The sequence below is a fragment of the Gymnoscopelus braueri genome, assembly GCF_963280865.1.
Source record: "Gymnoscopelus braueri genome assembly, chromosome: 5".
Taxonomy (NCBI): Eukaryota; Metazoa; Chordata; class Actinopteri; order Myctophiformes; family Myctophidae; genus Gymnoscopelus; species Gymnoscopelus braueri.
The window spans coordinates 54,353,483-54,367,095 of NC_137606.1; the positions used below are offsets into that span (position 1 = coordinate 54,353,483).

The 13,613-nt window shown below is 41.3% G+C and overlaps 1 protein-coding gene across 1 annotated transcript in view; it reads left to right on the forward strand.

Annotated features, from left to right (window-relative positions):
• LOC308085995 (cytoplasmic dynein 2 heavy chain 1-like) overlaps positions 1-13,613 on the forward strand; it is a gene marked incomplete at its 3' end in the record, with an annotated part of 147,389 nt that overhangs the window by 109,032 nt on the left and 24,744 nt on the right. The window contains exons 46-51 of the mRNA XM_080429312.1: positions 1,349-1,504; positions 4,055-4,314; positions 5,147-5,393; positions 8,568-8,719; positions 9,575-9,719; positions 12,367-12,469. Coding sequence (XP_080285438.1) covers positions 1,349-1,504; positions 4,055-4,314; positions 5,147-5,393; positions 8,568-8,719; positions 9,575-9,719; positions 12,367-12,469 — 1,063 coding nt within the window. The remainder of the gene's footprint in view (positions 1-1,348; positions 1,505-4,054; positions 4,315-5,146; positions 5,394-8,567; positions 8,720-9,574; positions 9,720-12,366; positions 12,470-13,613) is intronic.

Consider the following 13,613-nt stretch of genomic DNA (forward strand, 5'->3'; position numbering starts at 1 on the left):
CTACTATGATGCCATCGAAATGTGGAACGACCCATCAAAAGACACAAAGGATAATCTACTCCCTAACCAAACTCAAAACTAATCTAAAATCATTCCTTTCGTCAAAATACAAGTGAACATAGTTTAACTCCTTAACCACCCCTGACCCCTCCCTTACTTTCTCTGTACATATACCTTATGATTATATTCAGCTTTATTCCAATAGGTTTTGTAGTTTATGTTGTATTGTATTGCATTGTTTGTCTGTATTCTATGCGTTTACTGATGAATTGAGTACACAGGACCACAATGGAAACAAGCCCCTGGGGCTTTTTGTGTGTTATCCTTACAGCATGACCTTTGACTGTACTCCCTGCTTATTAACATAAGCATGTTAATAAAGTATTCAATCACTCAATGAAAAACTTAAACCCTATATACTTATTTGACTGAAGTTCCGCAGCGCTCTTTTACTAAACTTTTAGCTATACAGTAAATATTTTCACAGAATGTTCTCTTGATAATAGTTGTTAATGTGTGTTTATTTTTTTGTTGCACACATACACTGTAAAATCCTCAGTTCTAATTCATCCATTTGGAACTGGAGAGAATAAATGGTCCCTAATAGGTTGATGCGGTTACATTTGTACATTCTCAGAGTTAAATGACTCTATGCTGAGATATTTACTGCACAGTACACACGTTTACATAATATATTTACACAATGATATACGTGTGTGGTAAGTACTGGGAGCTGATGATAGGTGTTGCGTTCCACCACCCATGGGTCTAGTGCATTGAAAAGGGGATTGACAGGGCCTACTCTCTGTGGAGTTTGCATGTTCTCCCTGTGTCTCCTAGGGTAGTTAATACCCTCACAAAAACATGTAGTAATCCTGGTCACTATACTGCCTCCTCCATGACAGCCGGGGCGCCTGATGGAGGGGAAGGGAACTGGTTGGAATAACGTGTTCCTTCCACGCGCTACGTCCAACCAGGGAAACTCCCTCCTGTCAGGTGACAAGAAGGTCAGTTGGCTCTCATGCATTGAAGGAGGCATGAGCTCGGCCCTGGCCTCCCTAGGCTGTGTGGGGACTGGTGTAGCGCTGGTGTAGGGCTGGTGTAGTGCCCAGGATCACTTAGGAAATTGGCATCGGGTGAAAAAAAAAATGGGTTACAAAAATCGCAGGATAAAAATGTAAGTAAAAAGAAAAGGGGATTGACACCCTCATTCTCGGCTGATGTCAGCCACTCACTTACTGATAATGTAACAAAATGTTTGAATCTCTCTCTCTCTCTCCCGTTCTTTCCGTCTTTCTCTTTCCTCTCTTTCTTTCTCTCTGTGTGTCTGTGTGTCCATATCCATCAGAATGACTTTGTGGTGGAGACCAGTCTGGTGGGCACGGTGCTGAACGGCCTGTCCCACCTCAGCGGTGTGACGGAGAGAGGACAGTTCCTCGTGGGTCTCATCAGAGGCCTGGGGGGCAACCTGCACCACAAAACACGCCAGGAGCTCGCTAAAGAGGTACATGACCACATGACGCTTCGTCAGCTTTTTAACCCATTAAGACCTGGAACGCATCTGTGTCATTTCAGATTTCTTTGGGGCTATTCAAAAATAGCAGATATACAAGCACCGAGTGCCGCGCTACGAGCTTGTAGATCTGCTATTTTAGAAAAGTCGTGAAAATGTGTGCAAATCTTTGAATATATATATTTTTTAAAGCGAACATTTGTAACGCAAATATTTGCTTCTGGGGGGTCTCTGGAACAACATATTTTTAGATGGGGGATACATATAATTTTGGGGGTCCTTGACATGAAAAAGTTTGAGAACCGCTGACAGCAACATAGGTTTTTTTTCAAAAAACGTAGAACATTTTTTTAATCGGTCTCAGGTCTTAAAGGGACACTTCACCCAAAAAAAACTTCAATGGATTAGTCACCCCATGGAGACTTGAATTCATGGATATTTTTTAGTTTTTGTCTCATTCCTAAGACAATAATTTGATGACAAGCGGACCGGTAGGCAGCTGTTCCGGTAGGAGACACAACGGAGTCGTTGTGTCTCCTACCGGAACCGCTGCCGGTCATCAAAATAATGTCTTCTTATTATGTCACTTATTGCAGATGTAGAGAGTCTGGGGCCACTGGCTCTCAAAGTGTGTGTTCCCTGTTTTCAGGAGGTCCCCAGCTAAATTAGTTAATACAGCATCAGGTTAACCACTTTAAACCTATATATCGGCTATTGGAAAATAGCAGATCTACAAGCTCACAACTTGTGACATGTTGTGGGCTTGTAGATCTGCTATTTTCAAACAATCTTGGAAAAAGGTTGGAGAATGGGGAATATTTTTTGAAACATTTGAACAACGCAAATCTTGTGTGGGGGTCCCTGGCAGAATATATTTTTCAGATGGGGGTCCGCGGCGAAATACATATTAATTTGAGGGTCCTTGACATGAAAAGGTTTGAGAACCACTGCTCTAGAGATTAATGTATTGACAGAAAACGAATGAATCACTGAAATTGTATTAACCCATTAAGACCTGGGTCATTTTTGGATTTGAGCTAAAAAAGCATTATTTTACACTTTAGCTATTCAAAAATAGCAGATATACAAGCTCATAGCGCGGCACCGAGTGCCACGCTATGAGCTTGTAGATCTGCTATTTTAGAAAAATCGAGAAAATGTGTGCAAATCTTTGACTACTTATTCTTTTAAAGCGAACATTTTAACTCAAATCTTTGCTTCTGGGGGTCCCTGGAACAAAACATTTTGAGATGGGGGTCGGCGGCCAAATACATATCATTTTGGGGGTCCTTGACATGAAAAAGTTTGAGCACCACTGATATAGAAACATACGTTTTTCAGAATACTGTTCGGATTTAGAAGACATTTTGTAGAATCGGCTTCAGGTCTTAATGGGTTAATCAAATCATTGGTTTAGTGAGGTGTGTTACAGTATGTATAAATGACTGATGGGTTTCAAGATGACTGTTTGGGTTCAGATAACTCGTGATGGATATTGAGCGTCGTTTTCTACTCTATTACCTTTTACCATCATTTTATGGTCCAAATTAATCACATAGATTACATGAATAATCAGTCACATGGATTAATTGACAAGTCAAACAAAACTAATGGACATATTAATTAATGTAAATGTTCATTCTTTCTTTGCAGCCCTAATACAATTTACGGTAGCCAATTTAACTAATGATATATTGTTAATTAATTCATTTATACATTACCGTTGATGTGGATGGCCAACATATGCAATAAGAGTAAGTAGCCTTCAGAGCCAACGGTTCCTGAGTCATGTGACCCAAAGGTCAGGAGCCTATCTCCTGTTTCTGTCGCGTTGAGACAACTGAAATCATAGAGAAAATATCCGTAATGCTTTTCTTTATCAATTAATTTCATACATAAACCTAGTGTTTTGGGTGGATATGAAATCTATCTTACGATTTTTCAGCTGACCAGTTTAAACTGAACATTTCTTTATTAACCCATTGAGACCTGAAGCCGATTCTACAAATGTCTTCTAATTCCCAACAGTATTCTGAAAAAAAAAACGTATGTTTCTATATCAGTGGTTCTCAAACTTTTTCATGTCAAGGACCCCCAAAATGATATGTATTTGGCCGCGGACCCCCATCTCAAAATCTGTTGTTCCAGGGACCCCCCAGAAGCAAAGATTTGAGTAAAAAATGCTTTAAAACTATATATATTCAAAGATTTGCACAAATTTTCAAGATTTTTCAAAAATAGCAGATCTACAAGCTCGTAGCGCGGCACTTGGTGCCGCATAGCCAAAAAGTAAAATAATGCTTTTTAGCTCAAATCAAAAAGTGACACAGATGCGTTCCAGGTCTTAAGCGGTAATATGTTTTGTTGAATTGTTACCACACAATTAGTTTTCCGACCTTTTTTAATCTAATTTCTGATAAACACCATCTATTACAAAACAAAAAAAATCTTTAAAAAAAAAATGAAAATGAAAATTAAACTACCAAAAATAAATAAAATAATGAAAAATGCAAATTAAACTACCTTTTTTTCCCCGTCCAGGTGCTGGGCTGGGCCAGGGAGAGCCCCCCGGACCAGCAGAAGCCTCTGGACACGTACTACGACGCCGAGGCGGGCCGCCTGTGTGCCTACGCGCTGCGGGAGGCGGACCAGCTGGGTCTGGAGCAGCTGTCCCACCCGCACACGCTGCCCGTCATCCAGACGGCCGACATGCAGCGAGGCCTGCACTGCTTCGCCCTGTGGCTGGCCGCTCCGCACCGACAGCCCTTCATGGTGGTGGGACCAGAGGGCTGTGGGAAAGGGTGCGTATGCTACAGTATATACACCTGTTAGAATCCTGGGTATAGGACGGGAAACTTACAGAATGCAGCTTTAAGCGGTTAAGGTCAACCATTGTACCCTTTTCAATTAACAGAAGTTATTTTGTGCTGGTGTATTTTCTATGATAACTATTCTACATAAATGTGTCTGCCCCTGACACTTGCGTCACAATGTTGAAGACGCCGGAAATGAACCGGAAATGCATGTATTTGTGCATTTTAAAGTGAATACCATTTCTGACAACATTGTTGTTGCATTACAAAATATCCTCAGTGCTCACGGTTTTGCTTCAAACTAAATTTGGTGTATCGCAGTTCTTTTTAAAAATAATTTGGAGTAGCCAATAATTTTTTACAACATTTTTCTCCCCAATGTAGTCATTGTGCCAATTGATTCCTCCCCTCACAGATTTATGTGTTTTAACTGCTGTTGTATCCTATTGACTCACCTGCCAGTGAGCAGCCCCCACTGGGAGAAATAGAGCCTTCGTTCTACTCTTCCCACCCAACACTCCCTACTGACATGTGCCCCCCCCAGCCTGTAGGAGTACATGCAATGTACCCGAACACGGGCCAATTGTGTTTGCCTAGACGTCCGACAAAGCCGGATGCACCATGGTAGATTCGAACCCACAACTTCCGTGGTGATGGGCAGAGACTTTACCATTGCGCACCCGAGCGCCTTGAATCGTAGTTCTGCCAGACCATAGACAGACACCGCAATGACAACTGAGCTACCGGAAGTGTCGCCAAAAACACTTCTGAAATAAATGTCCCACAAGTATTAACGCTGTTTGTTGTCTCTCCTGTTCAGCATGCTCCTGCGCTACGCCTTCTCGCGGCTGCGCTCCACCCAGGTGGCGGTCATCCACTGCAGCGCCCAGACGTCTTCTCGCCACGTCCTGCAGAAGCTCAGCCAGACGTGCATCCAGCTGAGCTCCAACACGGGCCGGGCCTACCGGCCCAAGGACTGCGAGAGCCTGGTGCTCTACCTCAAAGACATCAACCTGCCCAAACCCGACAAGTGGGGCACCAGCAACCTCATCGCCTTCCTGCAGCAGGTAAAAAAAAGAATCATCATTTCATTTGCATCGCTGTCTGGCAGAAACCTTGTATCTCTAAATATTTCAAATGTGTATAATACAACAAAAAAGTAACAAAAATGGCAGATCTACAAGCTCACAGCTCGCAGATCTGCTGTTTGCGTTTTCTTTTCTTTTTTTCATTCATTCAACCTTTATTTATTTTCTCGGGGATACATTGAGGGCAGAGCCCTCATTTTCAATGATGCCGAGATTACAGAAGCATAATACAACAGTGTAAATAATAATGATGAATAAAAAACAACAGGATAAACAAGTCATGTATGTGAAAAAAAAACAGAATAAAACAGTAATAAAGACAGCTTAATTAAAACAGTGACAATTTAAAACAACAAGATTAGCTAGCAAGTTTTGAAATTGATCCAGTGAGACCATGGAATCCATTTTTAAAGTGCGTAACTCCTTCCAAGTGAAGGGAGCGCTAAAACTGAAAGCTGTTTTGCCTACATGTAGCTCGGTGTTGGCCTTGGTGACTAATAATGGGATGTATTCCTGAGAGCGTGTATGATGGGTGGAAGTATTTGGTTTTAACAGTGATGAAATATATGTTGGTGATTTATTTAATAGAGCTTTATAAATATAGATGTACCAATGATGGTCTGGTCTCATGGAGAGAGAGGGCCATCATACTGTAGTGTATAAAGTGCAATGATGTTGTAAGGATCACGTGCGATGAACCTGAGAGCAGAGTGATAGATGGCATCTAGGGGCTTAAGGGTGGTGGCAGCAGCATATCTATAAATGATGTCCCCATAATCTAGGACTAGGACAGCCTGTATGATTCTCTTTCTGCAAAATAAGGGGAAACAACATTTATTTCTGTACAGTAAACACAGTTTTGCCCGCAAAGATTTGATCAGGTTATCAATATGAAATTTGAAGTTGAATTTCTCATCGATCCATATGCCCAGATACTTGTACTGTTGGACTCTTTCAAGAGGTACACCAGATAAAGTGCACATTTGTAGGTGTGTAAAATCAATCCTTTTTGTTTTTGTTAAAAGCTTTTGATTATCTTCAACTATAATGCTAAAATATGGAAGAGAGAAGAGTCTAGGACGTGTGGTGTGTTGTCCAGGGTGTTTTAGGGAAGGTTCCAACAGACTGTGTTAGCTGATCTAAGTGAGTGGGAAGGGGGTGTAGGGTTGGATCATGCCTTTAATGTACAGGGGCTGCCTGCCATGGCTTTGATTTCCCTTTAGGCCATCACCAGCAATTTGTACTGTGTCCGGGCAGCGCCCAGAGGCCAACACCAGAAAGGGGCACAGTGTGTGGCACATTGTGACTTGTCGACCAAGATTTAGACACACTTGTCACAGCCAGGCACTCACTGAAAAAAATATGTGATCCCTAGTTCGCCCCATGCCATAGAAATAACACGCAGAAAAAAACATAAACTCAGTTTAAGCACACTGAGGAAAGCCCAGCTAAAAACGTCAATGTGCAATATAACTACTCCCCTGAGGGAAGAATAAACGTGGATATGAGCAACATTTGAGTGCAGACCCTCTATTATTTTTGGAATATAGAGGATAGTGGATAATACATGGTCCACACACCTATAAAAGTGACTGAACAGCATGAGCCATTGAGGCGGGTGAGCGCAGTTTTAATTTCCACATCGTGAAATGTCTACAAATATTTACATTACATTACAGTCATTTAGCAGACGCTTTTATCCAAAGTGACTTACAATAAGTGCATTCAACATAGGTAGGCAAGAAAACTACTACTAAAGTCTTAAGTGCATTCTCTTCTATAACAAGCAACTAAGAGTATACCTAGCGCTAAGGTAAAAGTGCAATATTTCAGCTACCTATACCTTCTTAAACAGATGAAAATAATCAAATAAACACGATCCAATAAAACAAGAGCTCGTACAAATAATTGACAACAATTAGGCAAGGCTAAGAGGAAGGGTCAGGGTTTAGACACACTTGTCACAGCCAGGCACCCACTGAAAACAATATGTTATCCCTGGTTCTCCTAAAGCCATACAAAACAACAACATGGAGTAATGCCATAAGCTCTGTTTTCAGACACAAAACAATAGCATTGATGATTCCATTATTATCTACTAAAATGGTAAATAAATATTACTGTACTGTACATTCACCCTTTCACACACATACAGCTGAAGGAAACCGTGCAAGGTACCAACCGACCACGCCTCTACTATGATAGAATCACATTTGTTGTCACCAGTGTTGATTTTGAAAGCACATTTTGATTTAGTTTTAGTCTTTAGAATAAAAATGTATTTAGTTTTTGTCATATTTTAGTCATCTGAAATGTTTTAGTTTTTGTCTAGTTTTAGTCGACTAAATCTACAGTTGATTTAGTCGAATTGTATTGTGGCGGTGCCTTGATGGCGTCGTAATGGCTGATTTTACACTTGGTTGCATGCTGAAAATAGCCGATCTACAAGTTCACAACGCGTCACGCTGCGACGCGTTGTGAACTTGTAGATCTGCTATTTTCAGAGCGCAACACCCGAGCTCAACCAAACATAAAATGACTTGTCTCTTAGTTCTACTGGATCTCTTCTCCACTAGATCCCTCACTAACATTTTAGTCTAGTTTTTATTTGTTGACGGAATTGTCAATATATTTAGTCTTAGTTTTAGTCATCGTAGCTTAGTTTTTATTTAGTTTTTATTTAGTTTTTGTCAGTGAAAAAAGGTAGTCGACGAACATTTTTCGTCATAGTTTTAGTCGACGAAATCAACACTGAGTTGTCACATTCACACACCGATGGCAGTGGAACCATGCAAGGCACCAATCTGCTCTTCGGGAGCAGTAAGGGGTTCAGTGTCTTGCTCAAGGACACTTCAACAGTAACACAGGAGGAGCCCGGGAATCAAACCAGGAACCCTCCGAGCCACTGTCGCAGTGCGGATCATTTGATTGTTGACAATAATACAGCTCCTTCTCCCTCTGTCTGTCTATCTGTCTGTATGTCTGTATGTCTGTATGTCTGTCCCTCTGTCTGTCTGTCTGTCTGTCCCTCTGTCTGTATGTCTGTATGTCTGTATGTCTGTCTGTCTGTCTGTCTGTCCCTCTGTCTGTCTGTCTGTCTGTCTGTCCCTCTGTCTGTCTGTCTGTCCCTCTGGCTCTGTCTCTGTCTTCCAGGTGTTGACGTACCAGGGTTTCTATGACGAGAACCTGGAGTGGGTGGGTTTGGAGAACATCCAGGTGGTGGCCTCCATGTCAGCAGGGGGCGCCATGGGCCGACACGCGCTCACCACACGCTTCTCCTCCATAGTGCGCATTTGCACCATAGAGTGAGTATATGCAGTCATTCACCTTATCCCATTTATACTTAACAATTGCACGTCATTCTACACGTATATCAAAAACTCACTCTGGCCAGGTCAAATAAATAACTTATGCAGGAAGCTAGCAGGCACTTTGTTTCTTATTGGCGGGTGGCTGGCATATACAGGCAATAGGGCATAGCAGTGGCGGCCATTTTCTGGTTCCACTATCCCAAAATAGTCAATGCATGTTTCCCATTGACATTTCCAAAAATATTTATATCAATTAATTTAAGCCTAGAATCAAGCCATCCAGGGTCCTGGTGAATCATGACCATAAAACAATATTTCTGTGATTTTATTTTATTTTATATTTAATTATATGATATACTATATTTAATAAATACCCTTTGTTTTTCAGTTTTCAACATTATTTTTTTCACAGAATCAAACGTTTTATGGTCATGATTCACCAGGACCCTGGATGGCTTGATTCTAGGCTTAAAATAATTGATATAAATACTTTTGGAAATGTCAATGGGGAAAATGTATTGACTATTTTGAAGTGGAACCAGAAATTGGCCGGCACTGCTATGCCCTATTGGTTGTATTGAAAATATATATGTATATATAATCTGTTCAATATACAGATTGAACAGATTTTATGAATGTTGGATGAAATGATCATAATATCAGTCCAAAAACATAATAAGCTGAAACTTTCTGTGGAGTAGCAGTACCTCCACCTGAGAGACAATTAAGCAATACTTCCCTTTTCTCTTTCTGTCATCATAACTCATCTCTCTCTCCCTCCCATCCCCCCTCCCTCCCTCCCTCTCTCTCTGTTCCTCTCGTGCTGTGTTCCTCTTCCTCTGTGTCTAGTTATCCAGACAGGGAACAGCTGCAGACTATCTACTCAGCGTACCTGCATCCAGTGCTGCAGCACAGCCTGGGCAGCGAGGCAACCTGGGCCAGCATGAGGAAAACCCAGCAGCTGGCTGGCTCTATGGTGCAGGTCTATGAACAGGTAGAATGCACTTACAATACAGTCACTGGGTCTATGAACAGGTAGAATGCACTTATAATACAGTCACTGGGTCTATGAACAGGTAGAATGCACTTATAATACAGTCACAGGGTCTATGAACAGGTAGAATGCACTTATAATACAGTCACTGGGTCTATGAACAGGTAGAATGCACTTATACTACAGTCACTGGGTCTATGAACAGGTAGAATGCACTTATACTACAGTCACAGGGTCTATGAACAGGTAGAATGCACTTATACTACAGTCACAAGGTCTATGAACAGGTAGAATGCACTTATAATACAGTCACTGGGTCTATGAACAGGTAGAATGCACTTATACTACAGTCACTGGGTCTATGAACAGGTAGAATGCACTTATAATACAGTCACAGGGTCTATGAACAGGTAGAATGCACTTATAATACAGTCACTGGGTCTATGAACAGGTAGAATGCACTTATAATACAGTCACAGGGTCTATGAACAGGTAGAATGCACTTATAATACAGTCACTGGGTCTATGAACAGGTAGAATGCACTTATACTACAGTCACTGGGTCTATGAACAGGTAGAATGCACTTATACTACAGTCACAGGGTCTATGAACAGGTAGAATGCAGTTATACTACAGTCACTGGGTCTATGAACAGGTAGAATGCACTTATACTACAGTCACAGGGTCTATGAACAGGTAGAATGCACTTATACTACAGTCACAAGGTCTATGAACAGGTACAATGCACTTATACTACAGTCACAAGGTCTATGAACAGGTAGAATGCACTTATACTACAGTCACTGGGTCTATGAACAGGTAGAATGCACTTATACTACAGTCACAAGGTCTATGAACAGGTAGAATGCACTTATACCACAGTCACAAGGTCTATGAACAGGTAGAATGCACTTATACCACAGTCATAAGGTCTATGAACAGGTAGAATGCACTTATAATACAGTCACAAGGTCTATGAACAGGTAGAATGCACTTATAATACAGTCACAAGGTCTATGAACAGGTAGAATGCACTTATACCACAGTCATAAGGTCTATGAACAGGTAGAATGCACTTATACCACAGTCATAAGGTCTATGAACAGGTAGAATGCACTTATAATACAGTCACAGGGTCTATGAACAGGTAGAATGCACTTATAACACAGTCACAATGTCTATGAACCCCCATGACAGCCGGGGCGCCTGATGGAGGGGAAGGGAACTGGTGTGTGTGTGTGTGTGTGTGTGTGTGTGTGTGTGTGTGTGTGTGTGTGTGTGTGTGTGTGTGTGTGTGTGTGTGTGTGTGTGTGGGGGGTGGGTGTGTGGGGGGGTGGGTGGGTGGGTGGGTGGGTGGGTGGGAAAAAACTTCACACTTCAGTGTGAATATGTCAAAGGTCAGACTAAATGGGGGGTGTATCAGAATACCAACAGGCCCGGCTAGCTCAGTCGGTAGAGCATGAGACTCTTAATCTCAGGGTCGTGGGTTCGAGCCCCACGTTGGGCGCAGACTTTTAATGACACAGGGATCACTCACACATCCCACGCTTCATGCACATGCACACCCAATTCAAAGGGGCTTTATTGGCATGAGGACGGTAGCACTTTATAATAACTATTCACTATTAAGCATTAGTTAAGCATTAGTAAATACTAATTCAATCATTATTCATTCATCATTAAGTATTAGTGAACACAGCTATAAACGTTGCAACTATACACTATTTAGCATTAGTTCCCGATTAATAACCTAATCGTTAATATGCTTAATGATTGTATTGACATTTTCACTGCTTCCATTTCATTTATAAATGCTTTATAAGGCATAGAGATAGTCCCGACTTTAGCTGGGCACACACAAAATACTTAACTAACGACTGGTAACTACTTTAACAAATCACAAGTATGAATAAGTGTATACATTGTTTTGTACATATAAGGATTTAGACATGGTAAGTGAGTGTGTTAATACACATTTATAAACACTTATTCATACTGAAACTCGTGATTTATTAAGGTAGTTACTAGTCGTCTAGTTAAGTATTTTGTGTGAGCCCATCTAAAGTCAGGACCATCTATGCCTTATAGAGCATTTATAAATGAGATAGAAGCAGTGATATAGAAAATGTCAATACAATCATTAAGCACATTAACGATTAGGTTATTAATTGGGGATACAATGTTTGTAACGTGTGTTTACTAATGCTTAGTAATATATGAATAATAAAGTATTCACTAATGCTTAACTAATGCTTAATTGTTTATAGTTATTATAAAGTGCTACCAAAATGTTTTAAATAAAATACATGAAAGGGAATAAAGAGTTTAACCCATTAAGACCGGGGACGCAAAAATAGCAGATATACTAGCTATAAAAATATCAGATATACAAGCTCATAGCGCGGCACCGAGTGCCGCGCTACGAGCTTGTATATCTGCTATTTTTGTAAAATCGTCACACAGACACCCACCTGTTGGCCTTGTAGATGGCTCGGTCGTGTGTGTGTGTGTGTGTGTGTGTGTGTGTGTGTGTGTGTGTGTGTGTGTGTGTGTGTGTGTGTGTGTGTGCGTGCGCGTGTGTGTCGTGTGTGTCAAGAATGAAGAGGGTTCATTTGTCACTCATTTGTGTGTGTGTGTTCTTCTCAGGTGAAGGCCAGGTTTACTGTAGACGACCACAACCACTACTTGTTCACCCCCTGTATCCTCACACAGTGGGTGCTCAGCCTGCTGCGATACAACCTGACTGCAGGTAACGTGCACGCACACACACACACACACACACACACACACACACACACACACACACACACACACACACACACACACACAGCTGCTGATGGCCTCTCTGTGCCTCAGCATCCCTCCTCCTCTTCTACCTAACAAAAACTGTATATTATATTGAGCACCAAATTCTGTACTTTTAGTGGTAGGCCGACCGACCGAATTATGTCGGTACTACAGAGTACCGGTACACTTAACCCTTTAAGACCTGGAACGTATGTGTCACTTCTTGATTTGAGCTAAAAAGCATTATTTTACACTTTGGCTATTCAAAAATAGCAGATATACAAGCTCATAGTGCGGCACCGAGTGTATGTCTATTTGTCAATAGACATACAGTAGGCCTATCGGCCCGTGTTGAACTGAACATATGTGTAACACCCGTCCCAGGTAGCTATGAGGATTCTTGTGTAGTAGTACTCTGGGCGGGGCCTGGGTTCGTTTTAATAAAATGGCGCGACTACCTGTAGTCTAACTTTTTAACTATTTTAATCTGTACTTATTTAATTGTAATTCAACTGGCTGGTGCCTCCAAATAAAGTTAGAATATAATGAAATTATACTCCTTTAAAGTATGTTTTTAACTTGTTTCCTGCTTTTAACTACTTTTCTAAACAAGCATTAATCAACATGAATTATATTATTACCATACATGAATTCTCTACGAGCTATGACACAACAAGGTTACTTTACCTTTAACTACCTAATGTAGGTAGGGGTATTTATTACACCAAAAAACAATAGTCTCTCAATGCAGCATAAAATAAAAGCATAACAAGAATTTGTGAATAAACGAATGACAGGTCACACACAATAATGGGCCCCACTCGCACTCACACACACACACCTGACTGCAATTCAATGTCCTTTTTAGTGACCCTAAATGAACGCTCGTTGCAGGCCTGAGTTGTAGCTTGGGTGCGTTGAGGCCTACAAACGGTGGTGGCCGCTTCACTTGTTCACCAAGCAGAAAATAAAAATGCACGTGCACAGTACAGTACTCACTCACAAGTCCAGGTATAGGGTTAGAAGGGGAATGGTGAGGGGTTACCGCATGATGGGGGGAATGCAGCAAAGGGAACAGTGGCGATGACACACGATGAAACACTCCA